The sequence below is a fragment of the Oryctolagus cuniculus genome, chromosome 6 (genome assembly GCF_051225735.1).
Source record: "Oryctolagus cuniculus isolate XC-2025 breed Fujian yellow rabbit chromosome 6, ASM5122573v1, whole genome shotgun sequence".
NCBI classification, from domain to species: Eukaryota; Metazoa; Chordata; class Mammalia; order Lagomorpha; family Leporidae; genus Oryctolagus; species Oryctolagus cuniculus.
In genome coordinates this window covers 6784850-6812368 of record NC_142872.1, presented here as the reverse complement: position 1 = coordinate 6812368, position 27519 = coordinate 6784850, and the positions used below count along the sequence as shown (strand labels likewise).

General features: G+C 55.7%; 1 protein-coding gene across 4 annotated transcripts in view; it reads left to right on the top strand.

The window, feature by feature from the left end:
* Positions 1-24470, top strand: part of TRIM36 (tripartite motif containing 36) — a 43205-nt gene extending 18735 nt beyond the window's left edge. For all 4 annotated transcript variants that reach the window (XM_051843332.3, XM_051843333.3, XM_051843336.3 and 1 more), the window contains 8 exons: positions 48-373; positions 1088-1234; positions 7796-7891; positions 9224-9477; positions 9585-9709; positions 13913-14203; positions 17930-18227; positions 20894-24470. In XM_051843332.3, the coding sequence (XP_051699292.3) occupies positions 48-373; positions 1088-1234; positions 7796-7891; positions 9224-9477; positions 9585-9709; positions 13913-14203; positions 17930-18227; positions 20894-21248 (1892 nt within the window). In that variant the 3' untranslated portion in view covers positions 21249-24470. The remainder of the gene's footprint in view (positions 1-47; positions 374-1087; positions 1235-7795; positions 7892-9223; positions 9478-9584; positions 9710-13912; positions 14204-17929; positions 18228-20893) is intronic.
* The last annotated feature ends 3049 nt before the right edge of the window (positions 24471-27519 follow it).

The following is a 27519-nucleotide window of genomic DNA, read 5'->3' as shown; positions in this document are numbered from 1 at the left end:
CTGTTGTCCTGCTTCCGTGATTAAACGAGGGCTTACTGATTACACAGGCTGGAAGCGCAATTCCTTGACCCCTAGGACGACTTCTTTTCCTTGTCCTGGCTGTGAGCACGACGTGGATCTCGGAGAACGAGGGATCAGCGGTCTGTTTCGCAATTTCACGTTGGAAACCATCGTCGAGAGATACCGGCAGGCAGCGCGGGCGGCCACGGCCATCATGTGTGACCTCTGCAAGCCTCCCCCACAGGAGTCCACCAAGAGCTGCATGGACTGCAGTGCCAGCTACTGCAATGAGTGCTTCAAGATCTACCACCCCTGGGGCACCGTGAAGGCTCAGCACGAGTACGTGGGCCCCACCACGAACTTCAGACCCAAGGTGAGCGCCAGCCTGCGGGCGTGAGAGGACGGGCAGCTCCAGGGGGCTGGAAGTGCGGGAGGCACTTAGCGCAGGGCTCAGCGTCCCAGCAGCTTAGAGGCAAGACTGTGGCTCGATCCGTCCCCGTCCAGGGGGACGCAGCAGCTGAATGCGTGTCTCTAGCGATGACTGAGCACCAGGCAAAGGTCGGGTCATCTTGCACGTCCTCCGGAATGGACAGGGTCGCCACCTTCCGTGTGCTGTTGTGCTAAAGCCCATATCTGCCCAGAAGAATTGGCTGGGAAACGGTTTTTCTGATGTTGTTAAGTTAGCTGAAAGTGTGCTGTGGATAAGTAAGAATCATCGCAGGCAATTGGTTGAAGGATTTCCTGGTTTCCTTCTAACTAAGTGTGGTGAGGTCACAGGTTCTCCTATCTTAGGATACCTCATAGAAGTATTGACCGTGAGCGGTAAGATGTGCCACGTCACTGCGGTCAGACGGCCTCTCTGGCTTGGTCGGGTGTTCTGCTCTGTCTAATAGCAATGAGACTTTGACTTTCTTATCGACAGATGAGAGGAGATAGCATCTACGCGTTTATGGCCAGTGGGGCTCAGGCTGACAGAACAGCTCATTCTGATTTAGCGGAATTTCAGGAGATGTAGCAAGCATCTTTCTCGGCAGACTGTACCTGATTACCTGGAACCCAGATCACACTGTCGTTCTTCATCCGGCAGATTTTGATGTGCCCAGAGCATGAAACGGAGAGAATCAACATGTACTGTGAACTGTGCCGGCGGCCCGTGTGCCATCTCTGCAAGTTGGGTGGCAGCCACGCCAACCACCGCGTCACCACCATGAGCAGTGCCTACAAGACCCTCAAGGTGGGACCTGCTGGTCTGGGCAACTGGGTTTTGAGTTTTTTTTTTTTTTTTTTTAATGACTTAATGTGTCCAAGTTTCTATTGATGAGATCATGGTCTGTCATGTGATCTTTTTACTGAAGCAAGTTCACAACGTAACGTATTCTTCAGGGGTCTACTGATAGTGTCCGGCCCACAATTCTTTGGGGGTGCTGATACTGCCCAGTGCACGCTGGAGTCCATGCTGCGCTGGTTCCGAAGCCCAAGGAAGAGAGGGTAGGGGGAGGAAGAGGGCAGGGAGGGGACCCTTTGCCGGGACTCCCAGGTGAGCCCAGTGCCTGTGGTGTGGAGTTTGTGTGTATGAATGACTGTAGCTATTAGGAGACACACGATTCTTGGGTCTTGCCTATAGAGCTATTATAAACGTTGCCAGCTAAACCTGAATTATTTCCTTTCTGTTAACTTTATTTTTGGTCTTTGTGCATCTGTGCGAGAGACAGAGGGATCCATAAGGGTGGAGGCTGTGCACACACACACACACACACAGAGCTCACATCTGCTGGTCCATTCGCCAGATACGTGTGTTGCTTGGGTGAAGCCAGGAGCCAGGAACCCCAGCCGTGTCTCCCGCGTGGGTGGCAGGGCCCAGTTCCCATGCCTCAGGGAGTGTGCATCAGGAGCCAGAGGCAGTTATCAAAGCCAGGCGTCTGATCTGCCCAGTGCCTGCCTCTGTCTGGTAACTTGATACGTGACCCACTTAAAATTCCAAAATTCAGTGGCCAGCACCTGGGTGTGGGCGTCCTAAGCAGTAGACCAGACGCCCACCCTGTCTGTCAGCTTTACAACTTTCACAACTTGGAAGTCTGATAATCACCGCAAAGTAGGCAGTGGTATAATTCATTCTGTTACCTTCCTGTTTCCAACCACGTGTATGCATTCGGGCTCCTAGGTCTCTGTCGTGCCCAGGCTCCTCTCTGCTGTGAACACCGGGAGCCAGAGCTCTCGGAAATCTGTACAGCCTTCGTTGTTCTTGTCTGCTCCCTTTCTCATCTGTGTCGTTACGGGCGAGGCCAGTTGGGATCGATTTTTATTCTCGTTTTTGCGTTTCCCTGCTGCTCTGCTAACCTGTCAGTGTCACTCGCTGCTGGGTGCCGTGGCTTTGACCTTGGTGGGTGCCCGACAGTTTTCTCCCTCGGCAGAGGCTCTGCTTGCACTTGGAAACACTTGGTTTCTTCTGGGTCCTGCTTTAAAGCCCCATTAACAGGGCAGAGCAGCTCCGAGTTCGGGAGCCACCTTCAGCAGGTGTGGGGTCCCTTGGTGAGTGTTCCAGATGCCCCATGAGCTTAGACTTTGTGTGTGTTTTGTTGGTCTGGCTGGTGGAGCAGGCACTGCTCCCGGCCCTGTGCGAGCTCCTGGACTGGCTTCTCTGATCTTCCTGGGCGATTCTTTTCCTGGCCCCGGGCAGCTTGCCGGAGCCTAAGTTACCTGCAGGGTGTGCGGAGGAAACAGTCTGCTCTTTCGCAGGCCCCCACAGCATGCCCCAGACCTCTGTAGGTAGGCACATCTCCTACAAGCTGTCCGGAACCTTCTCTCATGGGGAAGTCTTTGATGTAGGATACCCTTAAGCTGTCTTTTGTGTCCTGCATTAATTTCTTTCATGTATGTTTCAGGCTGTTAAAAATAGACTCCAGATGCACCTTTCAGTTCACTTACTTTTTACTGAGGGAACAGCCTCCCTACAACAAAAGTAGCAAGCGGATCTCCTTCCTTTGTCCTTGTATTTCAGGGTACATGAGGTGGTTTGTAGGATCCTTTCTTCTGCTTTTGGTCCCTTGAGTTTTGGAAGTAGAGAGGGGCAGTGGGCATCGAGGAAGCTCCACTGTGTGCTGGCACTGCTGAGGCGGGGCTGGATTTCCTCTGCCCATTGCGGGCTGACTTCCAGTGCAGGGAACTGTGCCCAGTGTAGCTGGCTGTGTCCAGTGCAGGTGGCTTTGTCCAGTGCAGGTGGCCATGTCCAGTGCAGGTGCCTGTGCCCCAGTACAGGTGGTCGTGCCAGTGCAGGTGGCCGTGTCCAGTGCAGGTGGCTGTGTCCAGTGCAGGTGGCTGTGTCCAGTGCAGGTGGCCATGCCCAGTGCAGGTGGGCGTGTCCAGTGCAGGTGGATGTGTCCAGTGCAAGTGGCTGTGCCCAGTGCAGGTGGCCATGCCCAGTGCAGGTGGGCGTGTCCAGTGCAGGTGGATGTGTCCAGTGCAAGTGGCTGTGCCCAGTGCAGGTGGCCATGCCCAGTGCAGGTGGGCGTGTCCAGTGCAGGTGGATGTGTCCAGTGCAAGTGGCTGTGCCCAGTGCAGGTGGCCGTGTTCAGTGCAGGTGGATGTGCCATAGTGCAGGTGGCTGTGTCCAGTGCAGGTGGATGTGCCATAGTGCAGGTGGCTGTGTCCAGTGCAGGTGGATGTGCCATAGTGCAGGTGGCTGTGTCCAGTGCAGGTACCTGTGCCCTAGTATAGGTGGCCGTGTCCAGTGCAGGTGGCCGTGTCCAGTGCAGGTGGCTGTGTCCAGTGCAGGTGGGCGTGTCCAGTGCAGGTGGCCATGCCCAGTGCAGGTGGGCGTGTCCAGTGCAGGTGGCCGTGTCCAGTGCAAGTGGCTGTGCCCAGTGCAGGTGGCCGTGTCCAGTGCAGGTGGATGTGTCCAGTGCAAGTGGCTGTGCCCAGTGCAGGTGGCCGTGTTCAGTGCAGGTGGATGTGCCATAGTGCAGGTGGCTGTGTCCAGTGCAGGTGGATGTGCCATAGTGCAGGTGGCTGTGTCCAGCACAGGTGGCCATGTCCCAGTGCAGATGGGTGTGTCCAGTGCAGGTAGGTACCTGTGCCCTAGTATAGGTGGCCGTGTCCAGTGCAGGTGGCTGTGTCCAGTGCAGGTGGCCGTGTCCAGTGCAGGTGGCTGTGTCCAGTGCAGGTGGGCGTGTCCAGTGCAGGTGGCTATGCCCAGTGCAGGTGGGTGTGCCCAGTGCAGGTGGGCATGTCCAGTGCAGGTGGCTATGCCCAGTGCAGATGGGTGTGCCCAGTGCAGGTGGCCGTGTCCAGTGCTGGTGGCTGTGTCCAGCGCAGGTGGCCGTGTCGCTGTGTCTGCCCTGTGACTTCTGGAAAGTGCTTGCATGGTGGGTGAACTGGCCTGAGGCATTAAGCTGGGCTGGAGGGCTGATCCCACTGTTGGTTTCTGTCTTGGTTACGTGAGGCCTGGGTTGTTTTCTTCCTTCCATACAGCAGCCTCTGCCTGTGTCGGTGTGCAGACACGCACACACACACACACACACACACAGACACGCAACACAGACACACATACACACACATACACATACACACACAGACACACAGACATACACATACACACAGACACACATATACACACAGACACACACACATACACACAGACACACATATAGACACATACACACACATAAACACACACAGACACACATACACACATGAAGACACACACATACACACAGAGACACACACATACATACACACAGACACACACATACATACACACACAGACACACATACATACACACACATACACACATACACACAGACACACATATAGACACATACACACACATAAACACACACATACACACATACACACATGAAGACACACACATACACACAGAGACACACACATACATACACACAGACACACACATACATACACACACAGACACACATACATACACACACAGACACACATACATACACATATACACATACACAGACATACACAGACACACACAGACACAGACACACACATACATACACACAGACACACAGACACATGCATACACACATACATACACACATACACACATACATACACATAGACACACATACACACATACACACATACACATGCACACAGACACATACATACACACATACACACACAGACACACAGACACACACATACATACACACACAGACACATACACACACAGACACACATACACACACAGACACACACACACAGACACACACCCCATTGTGTGCGTCTGTCTGCAGGAGAGCTGCTCTCTCTCCTCCCGGCCTTTGCTTGCTTCCCTCACTCCCGGAACAGACAGGAGGGAAGCTTTCTTCCCATGGTCCTCTACAGGGAACCCACTTCCCTGTCCCCCGACCAGCTCGGACGCATGGATGGGGTGGCAGGTGGGTCTGCCCACCCACTGGGGCCACACCTCAAGGCCACGCCCCCTTCTTGGGGTGACAGTGGAATTTCTGGGATTTTCTTCTGCTACGACTGTCCTGGCGTTGGTTGTTGGCTCTTCTCGTGTGATGGCTTCCACTATGCGATGGGGTAGAAATTGCTCTCTGCAGTAGTTGGCGACGTTTTACTAAGGAGTGTTTCCTGGGAGCTTCAGCTAGTTTTGTCTTCTGCTGATTTTTGATGATTTCCGCTTTTGGTGGAATTTGACTTGAATGGTGTTGTCACATTTGCTGAAATAATATGGCGCTTGACTAAAACGGGCCATTGTGCACCTGTCCTTGCTACCGTCGTATTCCGAGTGTCTGCAGAGGCAGAGCAGAGCTGACCCCGCCTGCTGTTCTCATGGGGGGCATACCCGGGCAATTGCTGGGCGCATTTCTCTCCCTTCCTGTCTGTCTTCTCTCTTGCTTTGTTGGTTCAGATGTTTCTTTGGCACCGTGGTCAGGGAAGCACTGGGTCCCAGCCTTGGCTGGCTGGGGGGCGTCCCCTGGGCGCGTGGGCAGTGCCCACACTGGCCCTGCCCCCTTCACGGAGCCTGGGGCCCTGTGGATGGTGCCGGGACCGGCGTTTGGGAGCTGCTGTGGCGAGAGCAGCTCCCAGGCTGAGTGAGTGGCCTCCGGCTGCTTCCACGAGCACTGTGGCCCCAGGTGAGCCGGAGGATTTGGAATTCTCCCCCAGAATGGGTGCTCCCCGCGGCCGCAGCCTCCGCCACCTCGGCACCGGGGATCCGTGTGCGGTGCAGCCGTGAGCGGAACCACGGGGTCTGGGTTAAGCTGGGTCTCGTCTTTCAGGCCAGAGCCAAGTCACATAAAGGCTGCAGTGGGCAGGAGACTTGGTCCAAGCGTTAAAACTCACCGGGAGCAGACGAGGTTGCTCTTGGACCGGGTTTCTGGGTTCTGTCTTCTTTCTCTCCCCCTTCCTCTTGTGGTCAGCTCATCTTGGGCTGTCTGCTGTACTTTCTTGTCAGCTCTAGAACTAGCATTTTCCTTTAGTTGTTTTTAAAAATTATTTATTTGAAAGGCTGGTGGTGGTGGGGGAGAGACTGAGACGGAAGGACACATGGAGAGAGAGAGGCCCCGTGCACTGACTCACACCTGACACCCACAGTGGCTAAGGCTTGGCCGGGTCGAGGGCAGGACCCCAGAACTGCATCTGGGTCTCCCACGCGGGTGGCAGGGATCGGGTTACTTGTGCCGTCAATCGCTGCCTCCTCATGGTGGCACCAGCAGGAAGCCAGAACCAGGAGCTGGACCTACGCCCTCCATTGTGGGATGTGGGGATCCCAACCCCGAGGCTCAACACCCACCCTCTTGGTTGGGTTTGAATGGCCTACCCCTGTCTTTGCTACTATGGTTAAAAGCGACCCCTGGCCTGCAGCTAGTGGGGGACAAGGCTGGGGGAGCTGGAGGGGAGACACCATCGCCTCCCTTGTGGCGAGGGGTGGCAGCACGGCTCTCCTCCCCTCCTGCCCACCAGGCGCTTGGTGTCGGAGCCTCGCTGTCCTCATCCATGCAGGGCTGGGTTACCACACAGGTCCTGTGTGTCCCTGCCCTTGGCACCTCCAGGGCTCGGAAGTCTCGTTCCTCTGTCCCTACGGTGAGGTGACTTCGGGCTGTTCCTCTCAAGTGGCTGGGAGCTGCCCTGCCCCGCCGCTCTGGCTTTGCACAGGCTGCGCTGGGCTGGCGAGGAGGAGGAAGGTGGTGTGGGCCGCAGAGGCCCCGTCCTCTTGTCTCCTTGCCCCCTCTTCGTTCCCCACGTCCTGTGAGGCTGCCGCGGGGGACGAGTTTTCCCGACTCCTCACTGTCCTTGGACCCTGAGTGCCTTTGTCCCTTGCGGCTTTCCCACGGCGCCTCAGCACGTTCACTAGGGTTTCAGACTCCACTGGTCGGCCACAGAGTGTCGTTTGGGCCAGCCTGGAGTGACCAGCATGACAGCAGGCACGTGCGTAGAACACCGCCCGACCTCAGCATCTGTCTCGTCCTCGTGCGATTCGTCAGTGGCTGTGGGGCTGGGCCCTTTGTGGCCGTCCCTGCACGCTGCGTGCGAGTGCGAGGGGACAGTGATGGCGTCCGAGGGTGACTCCCAGCGCCTCGGGAGGAAGGAAGGGCGTGGGGGTGAGACTGGAACCGCAGAGTGGCCCTCGTCTCGGCGGCGCTACCTCTTCCTACTTTCCAGCCTGTTGCCCGTCTTCCCCGTGTCCTTGGGCCCCGGTGCCCGAGGCCGGTCCCCACCATGTTGCTCACAGGCTGTGGAAGGGCCCAGTGCTGTGTCGTCAACCACGTACCTGCGGGGGCTCGCTGAACTCCTCCTCCTGTCCGTTTGTGTCCGCAGGAAAAGCTGTCCAAGGACATCGACTATCTCATTGGTAAGGAGAGCCAGGTGAAGAGTCAGATTTCTGAGCTGAACTTGTTGATGAAGGAAACAGAGGTGAGTGCCCGAGAGGCTCGCGGGTTTCCCACGTCTCCCTGCTCCGCTCGTCACGCGACCTGTGCAGGGCCTCGCGCTGGGGGGAGGTGTGTGATGATGGGCTGGAGTGCTGTGCCGCCTGGGCTGTGGCTGGCAGCGGGGACCGAGAGCAGGCGCAGTGGGGACAGGATGACGGCCAGGCCAGCTCTTCATGAGTGTGTGGAAGTCACGGGCTCACCAGCAGTGAGATCTGGGTCATGATCACTTTTAAATTGTGTGTGTTTTATTTTTAAATTATTTATGTTCATTGGAGAAGTAGAGAGGCAAACAGAGAAAAAGAGACAGAGATTTTCCATTTACTGGGTCATTCCCCGCATGTTTTGCAATGGCCAGGGCTAGGCCAGGCTGTGAAGCCAGGAGCCAGGAACTCATTCCGAGTCTCCCACGTGGGTGGTGGAGACCTAGATACTCAAGTCAGGATCCGCTGCCTCCCAGGGTGCCCGAAGCTGGAATTGGGAGCCAGGACTGGGGGTCGAACCCAGATACTGCAGTGTGGGACTAGCCCACATCTTACCCACTGGGCTAAATGCCCACCTGGATTACCTGTCGTTTTAAAAGTGACACAGCTTTTGGAAAATGGACTGTATGTGGATAAGGCCAGGTTTATTTAAACTTCCAGGTGTTCCTGGATTACCTTTAGGAAAAGATAGGTATTAGAGTGTCTGTGGCTGTGCTGTTTGTCATGACTGCTGAGTGGAGGTGTGCAGACACCCAGGGCAGTGAAACAGCAGAATGGGTGCTGTGCAGTGCAGGCGTCTGTGAGCTCAGCCTGGCCCCGATGTTGAGAGAAGGGGCCAGACACAGGCGAGCGCATCCTGTGTGATGATGCCGACACTGGTAGCACGGCGTCACAGAAGGTGGAGCTGTCGCCATCCCTGCGGAGGGCTTCAGGGTCTGGAAAGGCGGCAGGGCTGCGGGGGTGTGCCTGGGTCGGGCTGCCGGCGGGCCACGTGGGCGTGCATGGCAGGATCGCTGCTCTGTGCACTTCCACGCTGAGCGCTGGGCCTCGATGAGAAAAGGAGAAACTAAGTCACGGCGTTTGAGATGCAGGGGGGGGGGCTACTTTCAGATCCGCGTGTTTTTCCTGGCTTTGCTTCTCTCGTCTGAAACAAAGTCCAGAATGCCGCTCGCGATCACTCTGGGAGCCGTGAGCCAGTGTAGGGCGTCGTGGCTGTCAGACCATTGCCACTTCTCTCTCTCTTCTGTTGAACTTGGTCGTTCTGTCGTCACGTGGGCAGTCACTCTGCAGGATTTTTGGGGCGCTGAAGTGAGGTGTGGTTTGCTTTGCTGCAGTGCAATGGAGAGCGGGCTAAAGAAGAAGCAGTCACACACTTTGAGAAGCTCTTTGAGGTTCTAGAAGAGAGGAAGTCGTCTGTCCTGAAGGCCATCGACACCTCCAAGAAGCTGCGGTTGGACAAGTTTCAGAGCCAAGTGGAGGAGTACCAGGGCCTCCTGGAGAACAGCGGGCTGGTGGGCTACGCCCAGGAGGTGCTCAAGGAGACCGACCAGTCCTGCTTCGTGCAGACGGCCAAGCAGCTGCACCTCAGGTATGCGCAGGGGCCCGCGGGCGGCGTGCTTCGGCTTGGCGTGAGCGGGTGCTTGGTCTGGTGTGTCTGTGAAGAGTCACTTTGACATGACGTGGGTCTGTCTGCAGGATACAGAAAGCTACTGAGTCTTTGAAGAGCTTCCGGCCTGCGGCTCAGACCTCTTTTGAAGACTTTGTTGTTAACACATCGAAGCAAACAGAGCTGCTCGGAGAGCTGTCCTTCTTCTCCAGCGGTGAGTCTCGGCGAAGGCACAGCGGCGTGCGTGGTGGGAGAAGCAGCACCCCGGTTGCCCGGGGCCGCCGTGTTCCGTTTAATTGATTTTAGGGGCAGCTGGAGTGCTCCTGCCCTGGTTCACTTCCCACATCTTCTCAGTAGCCCCGGGCGTGGTGGTGGCTGAAACCGGGAGCCAGGAACCGAAACCAGGTCTCCACATGGGTGGCGGGGACCGAGGAACTGGAGCCAGGACCGCTGCCTCCCAGGTGGGCAGCACAGGAAGCTGGGTCAGCAGCAGGGCCGGGGCCGAGCCCGGCACCCTGATGTTTGGTGCCCCGCGCCCAGCTCGTCCTCACCACTCTGCCGAGTAGTGGCCTTCGTGACTGTGTTCTTACGTGCAGAGGCTGTGTCCTGTTGGGTTGTGTGCTTTTCAACACTGCGTACATCGTGTTGGGTTAGATGTGTCCTTTTTATAAGTTGCTTCTCAAACATTTAAGGTAAGTACTAGCTAGCACCTGCGGCTCTGGTCTAGAGCCCTCCTCGAGCTGTTTGGGGCGTTTCGTAAGTGAATCCTCTCCCTGCGAGGAGGCTTGTTTCTGGATTTTCTCTGTCGTGGGCACGGCCGTGCGGAACCTCTGCCCGTGCTGCCCTGGGCACGGTGTGAGCGTCTCCAGGGTGGAGATGGAAGCTGCGGGCGAGAGCCGGCTCAGGCGTATCTTCACGAGGGTTCTGTGCGCCTCTCCGGGTCTACACAGCAGCCGGAGCCTGCAAGTGCCAGGTAGCTGGAGAAGCCCCCAGGCCTGGGTCTGCCCACCCAGTGCCCTGCAGGCCAGCCCCGGCCCTCAGCTTGTGTCGGTGCCCAGACTCCGCGGGGCCCGGGGAACGGGCCTTGGGGATGGCAGCTGAGGCCGACAGGCGCGTGGTCCACTCACGTGCAGCTCCCTGGTTGTCCGGAGTGCTCACGGCCCTCCTTTGGCTGGTCAGCGGTGCTGTGTGACCGCAGAGCGGGCTCCAGTCTGTTGTTGGGAGGTGGTCACTTCTTCCTGAGCCTGTGGCCAGGGAACCTGTAGGGCCAGCCGCACTGCTCACTTCAGGGGTCACTCTCCACAAGAACGTAATCTGCACAGACAGTTGAAGCTGCCCGGGGGAGCCCGGGGCCCGGAGGTGTGGCCAGGGCTGCTCCCCGCCACGGTGTGGACCCGGCTGGTCTCTTCTGAGGCCTCTCCCCTGCCTGCTGGGTGCCATGGTCTCCCCTTGACGTCACCAGAGTCCCCTTTGTGTCCCGATCTCTTCCCACAGGGATGTCAGTGGTCCTGGGTGCGGTGGCACGCTGGGGTGTGGGTGTTGGGACATCAGCGTGTGGTTTTCAGGGCTCAGGTCCTGGCCCGCTCCGGGTGTGTGCTGCACAGCTGGGAGCTCTTATCTTGCTCCTCCCTCCCTCTGGCCGCCCTCGGCTCCCGAGCCTCATCCCCCAGTGACGTGAGCATCGCCGTCCTGACTCAGCCGCCCGCTGACCAGAGAGGGCTGGGCTGGGGCTCTGCACGTTCAGTCCCAGGAGGTCTGGCTCGTGTCTCCTAGCAGCTCTGGTGACTGGGACCTTTCTTTTACCCCTGAGTCTGATAGACGTTTATTACATGACTCGTTTTTGCTACTACGTCGAGGGCTGATTCTCCTTCCTGCACTCCCTCTGTTACCCCAGAGTTGGTTTGCATGTATATGTTAGCTGACCTGACAGTTCTGCCAGGGTCTCTGACAAGGTGGCACTGCGTGTGGGTAGAGCTCACACCTGCGCAGGTCGGTGGGCGTGGTCCTACCCCCACCTCTGACCAGTGGTGTCCCCCCATTTTTTCCTGTGTGCACACTTTTTAGTAGTCTGTGTTTCAGAAGAAGAACAGGGTGTGGAGTGGGGTGTGCTGCTTGTGGTGTTCTGTGCCTTCTCCATTTTCTTAGGCTTTATGGTGTGTTCTGGGCGTGGAGATTTGGCACAGCCACGAAGAGGCCGCCTGGGATGCCCGCAGGCCATCCTGGAGCAGCTGCTCCGAGTCCTGGCTCCCCTGCTTCCGCCCCTGCTCCCTGCTAATGTGTATTCCTGGAAGCAGCAGGTGGTGGCCCAAGTGCTTGGGCCCCTGCCACCTACGAGGGGCACCTGGAGTAAGTTCTTCGTCCCTACCTTTGTCTTGGCATTTGGGGACTGAACCAGTGGATGGAAGATTTCTCCCTGTCTTCCTGCTTTTCAAATAAAATGAGAACAAATAAGTAAATAAACGTTTATGTATTTAGCGTGATTTTGCAGGTCTTTCTGTGGCTGTGTAGTGATTCTGTCAGTGCATGCTTATGTCCTTTTGTCCTTATCTGTGATCTCACTTCATATCCTGTTTTGTGCTTTAGTGTGAGTATGTATGTATAACCTTTTTTTTTTTTTTTTTTTTTTTTTTGAAAGCTAGAGTTATAGAGACAGTGAGAGATCTTCCTTCCTCTGGTTTACTCCCCACAAGGCCACAACAGTCAGGGCTGGGTCAGGCTGAAGCCAGGAGCCAGGAGCTTCATCGAGGTCTCCCACATGAATGGCAAGGGCCCAAGTGCTTGGGCCGCCTTCCTCTGCTTTTCCCAGGTGTGTTAGTAGAGAGCTGGATCGGAAGACGAGCAGCAGGCACTTGGATCGGCATCCATATGGGATGCTGGCGTTTCAGGCAGCGGCTTTACCTGCTACACCACAATACTAGCCATACCTGGTTTGTTTGTTTGTTTTTAGATTATTTGTTTATTTGAAAGCCAAAGTTACTGAGAGAGGAGAGAGAGAGAGAGACAGATTTTTATCTGCTGATTCACTCCCCAGATGGCAGCAATGGCCAGGGGCTTGGGTCAGGCCGAAGCCAGGAGGCAGAAGTTTCTTCCGGGTCTCCCGTGTGGGTGCAGGAGCCCAGGGACTTGGAACATCGTCCGCTGTTCTCCCTGGACACAGCAGAGAGCTGGATCGGGAGTGGGGCAGCCGGGTCTCATAAACTGGCACTCATATGGGATGCCTGGTGCTGCTGCACCATAGCACCTGCCCCACGTGTAACTTTTTTTTTTTTAAAGATTTATTTATTTATTTGAAAAGTAGAGTTACAGAGAGGTAGAGGCAGAGAAGGAAACAGAGAGGTCTTCCATCTACTGGTTCACTCTCCAGATGGCTACAATGGCTGGAGCTGGGTACATATGAAGCTTGGAGCAAGGAGCTTCTTCCAGGTCTCCCACATGGTGCAGGAGCCCAAGGACTTGGGCCGTCTTCTGCTGCTTTCCCAGGCCACAGCAGGGAGCTGGATTGGAACTGGAGCAGCCACAGCACCGGGCCCCCACATGGAACTTTTATAACTTATTGTTCTAACCAAATGACCCAAGCTTGGGAATTTGTTCTGTGGAAGGGATTTTGCATCTGCACAAGCACTTGGCTATAATGTAGTCGTCATTAGTGGAATATTAGAAACCTGTTTTAGAAACTAGACTGTTAAATATCGATACACTCACATAGAGAATACCAGCGGGGGGCATGCTGGCATGGTCTCTGCCATTGTTATAGTGCTCATCTCTGAGTTATTTAACATTTTTTGTGTGTTTGATTTTTTTATTTTCTTAGAAAAATCTGTATCATGTTTATGCCAAGAAAAATGAACTTGCTCTGTGACTGTGTGGGAGAAAGCATGGAACGAGATTCACAGTGCTCATTGGGAGGTTGTTTGCTTCTGTCACCAAACTTAGTTTTTAAAATAGTAAAATTGTCATTTGTTGATAGGAAAACATAAAGAAAATTTCAAGTGCATAGCTGTTACTAGTAGGCGGGAGGTGTGTGGTTGAAAAATTTCATTGATGATGTTTCAGAATTAATAATTATACTTCTCAAAGCTTTAATTGAGTCTTTGTCTCCTGTGTTTCATTCTTCTTTTTCATTTCTGTTGTAAATACAAGGTTAAGTTGGGATTAGAATAGCATGATTGCTACCTTTAAAGTTTTAGAGTGTAATTCTGTATTTTTTTCTCAGTGTAAAGAAATCTAACACATTAAATCTAGGTAGGTTTATCTTAAATTTGTTGGCTTAGTATCTGGAAATATTTGCTGTTCTTCTTATACATGGGACTGGAGACGGGCACAGTGTGGACAGTGTGGAAGTCGTGGAGTGCCCCTCGTGGAAGCAGCCCGTGCGAGCCCGGTGTTGTAACGGTGTCGCCTCTCCCACCTCTTCCAGGCCTGGACGTGCCAGAGATCAGCGAGGAGCAGAGCAGGGTTTACAACAGTGCCTTGATCACCTGGCACCACCCGGAGAAGGGCAAGGCGGATAGCTATGTCCTGGAGTACCGGAAGCTGGACCGGGAGGAGGAGATGGTGCCCTGGCGTGAGCTGCAGGTGTGCGGCACCAGCAAAGTGGTGACGGACCTGGAGGACAACTGCAGCTACGCCTTCCGCGTGCGCGCCTACCGCGGCTCCGTCTGCAGCCCTTGCAGCCGGGAGCTGGTTCTGCACACGCCGCCGGCCCCAGGTACCGGGCACCTGGGACGGGAAACGGCCCCGGGGGGAGACCTTGACAGAGTGCAGACCCCAGCGTTTGCACAAGACTCCTGAAAAGTGGGCGTCCGCCCCCAGTGAAGGTGCAGAAATGAATGGAACACGAAGCCCAGGCTTAGATTCTGACCGGCGTCAGGCAGGCATTTGAGTGGGCAGGGTGTGCCGTCGGATTAAATAGAAGTTTTAAGTAGAATAGTTCTATTCGGTTCTCTAAAGCATGGCCGCTCGCTAGTTTTTTTTTTGTTTTGTTTTGTTTGTTTGTTTGTTTTATTTAATTGAGAGGTAGAGTTACAGACAGCAAGAGGGAGAGACAGAGAGAGAGAGAGAGAGAGAGGTCTTCCATCCGCTGGTTCACTCCCCAGTTGCCTGCAATGCCTGGAGCTGTGCCGATCCGAAGCCGGGAGCCAGGAGCTTCTTCCCACGCAGGTCTCCCACGCAGATGCAGGGCCCAAGGACTTGGGCCACCTTCTGCTGTTTTCCCCTAGCTAGGTATTTTTAATTTGATCATTATAGTATCTGCCGTCCAGGTTTGACTTAGCTGGGCTCTTGGAGGTGTGGATTTTCTCTCCGACTCCGACTCCATGACTCTCAGCACGTGGCGGGACCTCGCTGCTGACATCCCTGTGTCTGAAGGGCCGTCACAGAAGTGCACACTGTATGTGAAATCTGTGCGTCTGAGGGGCCGTCACAGAAGTGCACAGTTTTTAAGGGAAAACTGTGGGTAGATTTCACAACTATTTTTTGAACCAAAACAGCACATTTCCCGCAAAGGTTCTGAAGCGCCAGGTGAACTGTGTCTGAGCTGCACGCTGGCGGGTGGGGAGCTGGGACGCTGGCTCGGCTGGGAGGCTGTGCTGGCGCTGCCCAGCAGGAGAGCCCCTCTTGCAGACACTGGGGGCTGGTGTAGACCACGGCCCCGCCCCTTGCACTGGTTTTGTGCCCTGCTTTCTGCCTCTACCCTTCCTTCCCTTTTTGTCTGAAATAGAAACAGTGTGTTTTCTCTGCTGTTTGTTTTTCAGGCTTATTGTAGACTTAAAAACAGAAAAATCAGAATGCAGATACATATATGGTAGGCTAAAAAGTATTTTTACTGGATTTCCGTATAATCCAGTGGAGAGTTTCAGGATGAATCTGAGAGCATTAAGTGAGTGGTTGATGGTCTATGCTATTTCCACATTCTTTTCTGGTCTCTGACCAAAAATGGAAGAAGGAGAAGAGTCCGGGACGAGGCTGCCGGTCCCAGGGCCCTGGTCGGGGTGGGAGGGGAGCTCGGGAGGCCTTAGGGCTTCTCTTCCTGGCTTCTGGCTGAAGCCACGTAACCAGCGTGGCCCTTTACATTTGTTGTGTGGACCAGGAGGGGGGCATCCGGGGGTTGAGGGGAAGCAGGATTAGTGTGGCTGTCAGTGGGCGTTTCCAAGAAGAGCCGCCAGCCGCTGTGACGAATGGCGTTGTGGCCAGCAGGCGTCTGTAGAAATTGTGTTGGAGGTCGAATTTACTTTCAGCTGTTTCCTAGTGTGCAGCTCAGTGAGGTTAAACTCAGTGCATGCACAGTCCTGAGCTGCCATCCGCTCTCCTGTCCCCAGAGGACCCTACAGTGGCCTCAGACCGTGAGGCCCCCATCCCCGGAGGACCCCACAGTGGCCTCAGACCGTGAGGGCCCTGTCCCCGGAGGACCCCACAGTGGCCTCTGACCCGTGAGGGCCAGTCCCCAGAGGACCCCACAGTGACCTCTGACCCGTGAGGCCCCGTCCCCGGAGGACCCCACAGTGGCCTCTGACCCGTGAGGGCCCCATCCCCGGAGGACCCCACAGTGGCCTCAGACCGTGAGGGCCCCGTCCCCGAAGGACCCCACAGTGGCCTCAGACCGTGAGGGCCCCGTCCCCAGAGGACCCCACAGTGGCCTCTGACCCGTGAGGGCCCCGTCCCCGAAGGACCCCACAGTGGCCTCAGACCGTGAGGGCCCCGTCCCCAGAGGACCCCACAGTGGCCTCAGACTGTGAGGGCCCCGTGGCCAGAGGACCCCACAGTGGCCTCTGACCCGTGAGGGCCCCATCCCCGAAGGACCCCACAGTGGCCTCAGACCGTGAGGGCCCCGTCCCCAGAGGACCCCACAGTGGCCTCAGACTGTGAGGGCCCCGTCCCCAGAGGACCCCACAGTGGCCTCTGACCCGTGAGGGCCCCATCCCCGAAGGACCCCACAGTGGCCTCAGACCGTGAGGGCCCCGCCCCAGAGGACCCCACAGTGGCCTCTGACCCGTGAGGGCCCGGTCCCCGAAGGACCCCACAGTGGCCTCTGACCTGTGAGGGCCCTGTCCCCGGAGGACCCCACAGTGGCCTCTGACCCGTGAGGGCCCCACCCCCAGAGGACCCCACAGTGGCCTCTGACCTGTGAGGCCCCGTCCCCGGAGGACCCCACATTGGCCTCTGACCCGTGAGGGCCCTGTCTCCAGAGGACCCCACAGTGGCCTCTGACCCGTGAGGGCCCTGTCCCCAGAGGAACCCACAGTGGCCTCTGACCTGTGAGGGCCCTGTCCCCGGAGGACCCCACAGTGGCCTCTGACCGTGAGGGCCCAGTGCATCACCTGTCTGCTTTCTGCCTCTTTGGGGTTCCCCATGCATGTGGGGTCACAACGTTTGTCTCTTTGCGTCGGGCTTACCTCAGCGCCCACCGTGTTGTAGCATGGAGCTGATTCCTCCTCTTTAAGGTGCGCTGCCCACTGCATGGGCGGGCCACTTTCCCTTGGCCCTGGGGTTGCTGCGCGGTGGCTGGTACCAGTCCGAAGCTTCCTGGGTCCGTGTTGGGAGGGAGCTAGGTGGACTGTGTCCGCTCTGCCGCACAGGATGCTAAAGTCTAGGTCAGACTCGAGTGAAAGGTGTGTGCAGGGATTTGAACCTGGTGTCTCTGAACCCAGAGCCCGTGATTTTATTTCTTTGAAGCAATGCACCAGATTTCTCATGTCTGCCATTTGATTGAGGCGGTTAAGACCTTATTAAAATAGATAACATTTTCCAAATTTACAAAATTTGGATGAAACGTATAAGAAAATGCATAACTGTTCATGAAAATGTGCTGCTGCTTATTTTATTTTTTTCAGATTTATTTATTATTTGAAAGGCAGAGTTACACAGAAAGAGAAGGAGAGACAGAGAGAGAGAGAGAGAGAGAGAATCTTCCATCTACTGGTTCACTCCTCAAATGGTCGCAATGACTGGGGCTGGGCCAGGCTGACACCAGGAACCACTCCCGAGTGGGTGCAGGGGCCCCTTGGGCCATCCTCTGCCGATTTCCCAGGCACATTAGCAGGGAGCTGGATTGGAAGTGGAGCAGCTGGGACTTGAACTGGTACCCATATGGGATGCTGGTGCTGCAGGCCGCGGCTGTAACCTGCTGAGCCACGGCACTGGCCCTTGCCGTTTATTTTAGTTAGGTATAACGCATGCAATGCCCACATTTGCTTTGCCATCCCTGTTCCAAGAGCTGCTTTCGTAGGTTTCACCAGCAGGTAAGACGCCTACCTCGGGGGTCTGTGAAGATGGTGGAGGACGGCCTGGGAGCCCTCGCTGATGGGGTTTGCGTTGTCATGGTGGCGAGCCTGGTGACACCTGGCTCTTCCTGTCTCTTGGAAATTCCCATTTGGGAAACCTGGTAAGTCTAACCTTACGTGACTTTGAGGCTGACTGCAGATTCACGTCTGTTTAGTCTTCAGTTTCCTCTTCGATGAGAAATGCGGCTACAACAACGAACACCTCCTGCTGAACCTGAAGAGAGACCGGGTGGAGAGCAGAGCTGGGTTTAACATCCTGCTCGCGGCTGAGCGCATCCAAGTGGGCTGCTACACAACCTTGGACTACATCATCGGCGACGTCGGCATCACCAAAGGGAAGCACTTCTGGGCCTTGCGCGTGGAGCCCTATTCCTACCTGGTGAAAGTGGGCGTGGCTTCCAGCGATAAGCTGCAGGAGTGGCTCCGCTCTCCTCGGGACACGGCCAGCCCAAGGTAGAGCCTGCTGTGTGCTCTTGTTCGTGTGTGTGTGTGTGTGTGTGTGTGTGTAAGGCAGAGTCACACAGAGAGAGGGGGAGACAGAGATCTTCCATACACTGATTCACTTCCCAAATAGCCACAGAGGCTGAGGCTAGGCCAAAGCCAGGAGCCAGGAACTCCATCCAGGTCTCCCACGCGGGTGCAGGGATCCAAGGACTTGGGCCATCTTCTGCTGCTTTCCCAGGCCACAGCAGAGAGCTGGATCGAAGTGGAGCAGCCAGGACTCGAACCAGCGCCCATATGGGATGCCAGTGCCACAGGTGGTAACTTAACCCACTACACCACAGTGCTGGCCCTGTCATTTTTGTCTCTATTATTTTCTCACTTTATTTGAAATGCAGAGAAAGGCCAACAGGCAGATGGAGAAAGATCTTTGTGCCGGTTCACCCCTCAAATGCCCACAAACAGCCAGGACTGGACCAGGCTGGAGCCAAGGAACTCAGACCAGGTCTCCGGCGTGGGTGTGGTAATCAAGTACCTGAGCCGCCCCCTGCCGCCTCCCAGGGTGCACATGAGCACGAGTCTGGACGTGGAGGTGGGACTTGCACCAGGCACTCAGATTCAGGACGTGGGTGCCCCAAGGGACACTTCACCACTGCACCAAACACCCGCCCTCCGCTCCTTATTGATCAGAAACTTGATCATTCTTGTGAAGGTAAACAGCCTTGTTCAACAAGATAAGCCTGAAGTACCCTCGGGTTTCTATTGCTTCTGAAACACGTCCCTTAGATCTGGGTGTTCCGGCTGTGCTGTGTGGCTGGCCCATGTGAGAACAGGCCGAATGGTGAGATTTAGGGGTTCCGTTTTGATGTCACACTGACACACACCTGTTTAGGTGACCTCTCGGTAGCGATGCAGCTCCACGGCGTTAACTTTTAGGAGTCTTGTGCACATTACCTGAACTACACGATAGGAATCACCCACGTGCAGGTGTGAACTGCTTTTAACTGCCGCCCTCACAGCTGGTGCTGAGCTGGAGTTCTTCCCTCGGGACTCAGTTTCCTTGAACTTTGTCCTGTGTTCCTCACAACATTCGCTCATGGTAGATGTGTTTCCACAGCCACAGATCGCAGCTTCTAGAGAGACTAATACCGCACAGCTTAGCTTCCTTTAGAAGGGCAAGGTGACAAGCCTGGTCAGTTGGTCAGTTTTTTTACTTCGTCTGAGTTGTCTCCTGGGTCATTCTGAATGATAGGACAAACTTTTGGGACCTGGCATCGTGGCACAGTGGGTTAAGTAAGCTGCCTGCAACTCCTACCTCCCACATGGGCACCGGCTTGAGACCCAGCTGCTCCACTTCCAGTCCAGCTCTCTGCTGTGGCCTGGGAAAGCAGCAGAAGATGGCCCAAGTCCTTGGGCCCCTGCACCCACGTGGGAGACCTAGATGGAGTTCCAGGCCTCTGGCTTTGACCTGGCCCAGCCTCAGAGCTGTTGCAGTCATTTGGGGAGTGAGTGGATGGAAGAGCTCTGTCTCCCTCTCTCTGTAACTCTGCCTTTCAAATAAAATTTTAAACTAATAAGAAATTTAAAAAGAGGAAAAATTTTTTGCACAAAGACAAAAATTTACATAATCCTGAATATTGTAAATGGTTAATTAAATCATAGTAGCTTGCCTACTTGATTGAACATTAGTATTAATTTTTTAAAAGTTTATAGCCTGGGAAGTAGTTGTTGTGGTCTTGATCCCAAATATATAAAAAGCGAGCCGTGCACAGGAGGAGGGGCGTGTCGGCACGGGTCAGACTTCTCAGGCCTGTTGCTGTGCACAGGAGAAGGGGCGTGTTGGCACGGGTCAGACTTCTCAGGCCTGTTGCCGTGCACAGGAGGAGGGGCGTGTTGGCTCGGGTCAGACTTCTCAGGCCTGTTGCCGGGGCCCAGCAGGTAAGGCCTCAGTTTGCCATGCTGGCATCTCCTGCCACAGCATTAGTTTGAGTCCCAGCTGAGCCCAGGCTTCTGCAGCCCCTTGCGGAGCGAATCAGTAGACGGAAGATCTCTCTTTCTGCCAGTCTCTCCCTCTCTGTCACTCTGCCTTTCAAATAAATAAATAAATGCATCTTAAATGAAAAACGAGAGAGAATTCTCTGTAAGCGTTTTACTGTTTTCCGAGAGAGACAGAAGCAGCTGGCTAGCCTGGGTCCATCCTGCACGCTGTGGACACCTGGTCGGGTGCAGGGTGGACCGTGCTTCTGTCTCGGGCCATCTTGCAGAGCCCGCCGATGTCAGGCTGCTGCCTCCTTGGGTCAGGGCCACGTCTTCTCTCTGTCTTCTGGCGTGTGGCTGTGTGCCGTCAGTATTTAGCCTGTGACCCGTCCCTTTGCTCCCCTCTTCCCTGCCTTGTTCCAGGTGTCCACACTCACTGCTGCCCCGTTTTCAGGCCCTCCTCTCTGTCTAGGTAGAAGGGGACAGTGCTTCCTGGCAGCCAGTGAGAGGCTGAGTCTGGGATCATCCTAAATGGCAGTGTGTCGTCTTTGTTTCTAAGTTGGTTACGTTTGTGAATCAGAGTGTTTGAAGTGAAAGCCCTTTTAACTCTGAATCAGTGTGCATTTGCCACGTGAAGACCCTCAGAACTCTGGAGTCTGTGGCTGGAGATGCAGATGGCTTGTTTTTGTCTCGTGTTCCAGATATGAGCAAGACAGCGGCCACGACAGCGGGAGTGAAGACGCGAGCTTTGACTCTTCACAGCCTTTTACATTGGTTACCATCGGCATGAAGAAAGTTTTTATACCCAAGTCACCCACTTCGTCTAATGAACCTGAGAACAGAGTTCTTCCCATGCCCGCGAGCATAGGGGTCTGCCTGGACTGTGATAAGGGCCAGGTGAGCTTCTACGACATGGACCGCATGAGGTGCCTGTACGAGCGCCCGGTGGACTGCTCGCACACCATGTACCCAGCATTTGCTCTCATGGGCAGTGGCGGGATTCAGCTGGAAGAGCCCATCACAGCAAAATATCTGGACTACGCAGAGGCCGTGTAGTCGGCACACCTGCTGCGACCGAGGACGAGAACTGTGACTAAAGCCGTGTCTTGCGGTAGCCTTCGTGACCAATTACAGATCATCTAAGTATTCTGTCGCCACGCTCGTGTGCTGTGTACGATTCTTTTCAAAACTTGGAAAACCTGGGCAGCCTCGCCTCTCCCGTGCCGCATCCTGCCTTTCCCGAGGGATGGGAACCGGGGGGTCTGTGTGGTCGACTCCGAGGCCGTTCACGTGTCTCTCAGTTGTCTCTGTATGCACAGGAAGTCGCTCTCACTGGTGTCAGCTGATCCTTGCTGGCGGGAGGGGTACGAACGTATTTATTATGCTGCTTCTGTGTTTGATTTTTCGTTTTTATATCATGTGTGTGTCCTAAGAGAAGATATTTTGAAGATGCCTTACAGTTAGAAATTAGAACTCAGCAGTGTGTCTTGCATTTGTTTTTAATAGGAAAACAAAGTTATAGATAGGTGAGAAAGGCCATTAAAAAGGTAGTGTATTTAAGTGCAGATTATGTATTTTAAAGTGTATAAGTAACTTAATATTAAGAGTATATTGCCTGGAAAACGAATACTGCTGTTTTTTCAGACCACAAACTGTATTGTTCCGGATAATTCAGGAGCTCCATAGGTTGACTGTCCATTAGTCGGCTCCGAGAGCAAACACTTCCCTCTGGCAAACACCAAGTCCTCTCCAGCATCTTCCCACTCCATGTTCTGTTTCAGGAAAGTTTATCTTCGATCTTTCTCACCCCTTGAAGATGTCCGTACTTATATCGAAGGACTGTTGGCGGAAATGCTGGGGGAGGGGCCGCTTCCTTTGCCCTCTGGATTTCATTCTTGCTGGCATAAGTACGCACGTTACAAATGCGGCTCTCCCAGCTTACACTGCCGTGTGGGGAAAGCTGATGGTTTTGAGTTGCGTTAAGTGCGTCATACAACGGGGAGGGACTCGCTGTTGAGGTACCTGGGCCGTCCTGTGCAGCCCTGCTTGGCGATGAACATTGGTACTAGAAGCACGTGAAGATCCAAGTTTAATCGTTTAGAAATAGCAGCGAGTCCCATCGGGTGCGTGTCCTTTTCAAGTTGATGTTTGCTGTGATTTGAAGACTTTCACCCAGACCGTGTATTCGTTTGTGAGAGGCGCCAGTAGATGGCTGTTTGGACAGCTTATTGTTTTGTTTTTATGTAGGCTGCTGGCTGTAACCTGGCTTCTCCTGCAGCCTGGAGAGAGAGCGTCCAGAGAGTTTCCCTGTCGGTGATCCTCGTTATTCCCCAGCGCCGAGTAGCACTTTATGTCACAGGCTCACCTGGGCACAGGCGTGGCCCGGCGCCCTCACTGGCCAAGTGGTCCTCACTGGCCAAGTCGTTGGTGTTAACCACAGAGCTTTAATGGGAGCGGGAACACCGTTTCGTTTGTATAGTTGTCAATTAGTTGTTCACCTGAATTTCTTTCATTTCTAATAAAGATTCAAAGGAAGTCATGTAATTAGTCCAACTTGCATTCTAGGAATTACGCAATGAGGGGTAGGACTCCGATTAACTTGGAGCTGAAGCTTCGATCTGTTAGCTTCAGTTCTTAGCTAGCTTATCTTAATTGTGTAACGGATCCACTTGTGTGTTTCTCTCGGCTTTTGAAGGGATCTGAGGTCTTTCTGTTCGCTCCCAGATCCCTGGGCTTCAGCGGTTGGGGCCGTTGTGCACCACGGGACCTGGCGCTGAAGCTTGGTGGGGCTCGGGTTTCTCTGTGAAGCACTCAGAGTGGAGTCAAGGCCGAGCCTCACGCCGTGCAGTCCTTGGTGCTGTGTGCACTTGCTCTTTCGAGAGTGGAGGAGGCAGAGTGTTCTCCTCTGGGGGCTGCGCCTGTTAACTCCCCCACCGTTGCTCGCAGTCTGATCAGGCCCGGGAAGCGTGTCCCTTGTGCCCCGCGTGGGGATGTCATCAGTCCCAGTGCAACCAGGGAGAGTCAGGAACAGGTGTTCTAGGTGAGAACACCCCAGAACTGATGCTCCGCAAAACAGGTTTGCGTTCGTTTTCAACGAGTTTTATCCATTCGTTCATGGGAATGTCCTGAGAATGGGAGTTTTTCTTGGATTCTTTTGCTTTCAAAAATAAACAAAGGAATTTAGTGTGGTTAAGTTTGATTTGGAACGATTTTGCTCATTTTCCAAAAAGGCCTTGGTCCCTGCTCTCAGTGAGATACTGTGTGTGCCCTCGGTGGGAAGGGACCCCACAGCTCCCCAGGCGCTGTGTCCTGGAGCTGAGGCAGATGGCGAGGAGCTGGTGACGGCAGGGCTGGCCCGCGGGGTGCTGGAGGGAGAGCTGATGGCAGAGCCAGTGGCCAGGGATGCCCCGCTCTGGAGATGGACAGCCGGCTGCCAAGCCAGCTGTGCAGGGCCCTCAGTGCTCAGTGCAAGAAGACTTTGGGGCAGTGAGTTGTTCAGAGACGTGGCAGGAAGCAGAATCACCCTGATGGTCCCGTGGAAGGACTGCTTGGAGACACAGCCAGTTGTCAACTCAGGAACAAGCGGTGGTGAGGCCCGGGAAGACCAGCGACAGCCTGAAGCTGGTGCCGCCTTAGAGCAAGGATGGGACGGGCAGAAATGGTATTGCTTCCGATAGTGCGTTCAGGAGCGGCTGCCCGGCAGGAGCTGGGGACAGCTTCAGAGGTCACTGCCAAGGCCTGTTCCAGCAGGGCCGTCCGTTGGCCACCCTTGCCCAGGGGCAGCAGATAGGGCTGTGCAGAGACGCAGGGAGCAGGGTCACCTTCCTTGGCGGAGGAGGGGAGGCCAGGTAGGGGCAGGGCTGGAAAGTGGGGCACAAGTGGGAAGCAGCTGCCTGGCCCGGGCTCAGGGCGTGTGCCAGCTGCATGGTGAGGGGGTGTGGTGTTCCGCAGTCTAGAACAGTCTAGAACACAGCCTGATGATGGGAGCAGCCCTCAGGCAGGTGAAGCCCTGCTGCTTGGCCCCTCTCAGCTTCCTCGTGTCTCTGCCCCCTCCTGGCCTTCTCCTTTGAATAAGCATAACTCAGTTCTGTGATGAAGAGACGAAAATCCTTGAGTCTCTGATTAGACTGTTGCCCGTGTGTAGAAGTAAGATACAGAGTATGATAATAAACTGAAATGTGCCATACATGAAATGCAGACTACAGTCTGCCTGCGATTAATTTAAAACGAATTTTTAATAAAATATATAAAATTTTTGAATAAAAAGTTCTGTCCTTTTCCCCCAGTTTCCTTTGTTTTTGCCTATCTGAACTCTATGTTTAATCTGTTTTATTAAACACCATCACCGCATGCTGTAGAAGTTCCTTGGTGTTTGCTGGGTCAGGCGAGCGGCCGGAGGCTGTGACTGCGGGGGCAGGGAGCGTGGCTTGCCTGGTCTCCTGTGCACGGGTCTTCTCAGCGCAGAGCTGGGGCCCCCGGGGCTGGGCCACCTGTCTTGTGCTTGGAGACGACCGAGCAGCCTCGTCTCGCTCCGCTTCCCGGGTGGGGTGGTGAGCTCCAGCAACTAACCCCCCAGAACCCCACGTGTATGTTACGGCTGTGCCTGTGTCGCTAGAATATGAAACGCTGGATTTAGAAGGTCGAGTGATGAACAGACACCACCCCCCCACCTCCTGCTGGTCCCTCTGTCGGGGACGTTGGCTGCTCTTGTTTCTTCTTCGTATTAACATGGACCGTTTTCTGTTAACAAGACCAGGCCTGCTTCACCCACATCACGTACTGTTCCCTGAGGAGCCGAATGCTGTAGGTATTGCTCAGTATCCAGCCAGGTAGGAGTGTGGTGTTTCCTGTGTGACCTTTGTGAATCGAGGTTAATAACTGCCTATTTCATTCCTAGGTTTTAATCTGTACATCGCCCTACACCTTCTAAAAACTCTAAAATACTCTTCTAGAAGCCCCATAAAATACATGCATTCGGGAGCTTCCACAGGGCAGACACAGCCTGTTTCTCCTTCCTGGGGAATCTCTGTGGAGTTCCTTGGCACCCTGCCTCATCGGGACTGGGGGCTCCGGGCCTGCGCCACCCGAGTGGGACTGGGGGCTCCGGGCCTGGGTCACCCGGGTGGAACTGGGGGCTCCGGGCCTGCGCCACCCGAGTGGGACTGGGGGCTGGGCCTGGGTCACCCGGGTGGAACTGGGGGCTCCGGGCCTGCGCCACCCGAGTGGGACTGGGGGCTCTGGGCCTGGGTCACCCGGGTGGAACTGGGGGCTCCGGGCCTGCGCCACCCGAGTGGGACTGGGGGCTCTGGGCCTGGGTCACCCGGGTGGAACTGGGGGCTCTGGGCCTGCGCCACCCGAGTGGGACTGGGGGCTCTGGGCCTGGGTCACCCGGGTGGAACTGGGGGCTCTGGGCCTGGGTCACCTGAGTGGGACTGGGGGCTCTGGGCCTGGGTCACCTGAGTGGGACTGGGGGCTCTGGGCCTGGGTCACCTGAGTGGGACTGGGGGCTCTGGGCCTGGGTCACCTGAGTGGGACTGGGGGCTATGGGCCTGGGTCACCCGGGTGGGACTGGGGCTCTGGGCCTGGGTCACCTGAGTGGGACTGGGGGCTCTGGGCCTGGGTCACCCGAGTGGGACTGGGGGCTCGGCCTGCGCCACCCGAGTGGGACTGGGGGCTCTGGGCCTGCGCCCACCTGAGCGGGACTGGGGGCTCTGGGTCTACGCCCACCTGAGCAGGACTGGGGGCTCTGGGCCTGGGTCACCCGGGTGGAACTGGGGGCTCTGGGCCTGGGTCACCTGAGTGGGACTGGGGGCTCTGGGCCTGGGTCACCCGAGTGGGACTGGGGGCTCTGGGCCTGGGTCACCCGAGTGGGACTGGGGGCTCTGGGCCTGGGTCACCCGGGTGGGACTGGGGGCTCTGGGCCTGGGTCACCTGAGTGGGACTGGGGGCTCTGGGCCTGGGTCACCCGAGTGGGACTGGGGGCTCGGCCTGCGCCACCCGAGTGGGACTGGGGGCTCTGGGCCTGCGCCACCCGAGTGGGACTGGGGGCTCTGGGCCTGGGTCACCCGGGTGGAACTGGGGGCTCTGGGCCTGGGTCACCTGAGTGGGACTGGGGGCTCTGGGCCTGGGTCACCTGAGTGGGACTGGGGGCTCTGGGCCTGGGTCACCCGAGTGGGACTGGGGGCTCGGCCTGCGCCACCCGAGTGGGACTGGGGGCTCTGGGCCTGCGCCCACCTGAGCGGGACTGGGGGCTCTGGGTCTACGCCCACCTGAGCAGGACTGGGGGCTCTGGGCCTGGGTCACCCGGGTGGAACTGGGGGCTCTGGGCCTGGGTCACCTGAGTGGAACTGGGGGCTCTGGGCCTGGGTCACCTGAGTGGGACTGGGGGCTCGGCCTGGGTCACCTGAGTGGGACTGGGGGCTCGGCCTGGGTCACCTGAGCTAGACTGGGGGCTCTGGGTTGCCCGTGGCTCTTGTCTTCTCTTTGCTTCATACCAGGAATAACTTCACTCTCTTCTTACAGAATTATTTATTTTTATCTACTTGAAAAGCAGAGGAACTCCATCCAGCTCTCCTGTGTGGGTGACACTTAAGCTGCCACCTGCTCGCTCCCCGGGTGTGTTTAGCAAGAAGCTGGATTGTAAGTGGAGGAGCCAGGACTTGAACCAGCACCCCGATATAGAGTGGGGGTGTCTCAAATGCTGTATCACAACACCCACCCGTTTCTTCTCTCGTGAGCTGACTCCCACATCCGGGTCCCGGGTCTTTGAGTTGGTTTATGGCCTCACTCTAGTAGCGTGTGTTCTGCAGGGAGTACTTTCTCTCTTTTCTCCTCCCACTCAGCAGACCAGGGCCACTGCCCTGTGTTTCCGGTGTGGATCCACTGTCCTGCTGCACCGGTCCTCTCTACTTTTCTTCTCTGAGACTTTTAGCTCCTGTTTTATCTCTGGAGTTTTAAAATGTTAATGTATTTCTTAGTGTGGGTTATTTATCCCTGTCCCATGTTCTGAACATAACCTGATGATTCCCTTTTGTTCTGGGGAGTTGTCCTATGCTATTTGTTTGGTGGGCCCCTGTCGCTCCCTGTCTTCGTGGAGGAACGACACAGGACCCTGCGCTGTTCTTTTGTCTGCTCGGCCCTCCCCGGGTTTGCTGCTGGTTCTTCCCGAGTTGGCTACCATCCCTTCCACCTCCGTGGAAGGGCGGTTCCCCCTGCCACTTTCCCCACTTCTGCGGGGGAGCGGCACACTGCCGGCCGGCTCTCTCGGGGGCTGCTCACGTGTTCCTTCAGATAGATGTTCCTGGTGCATGTTGTCTCTCTCCTCCTT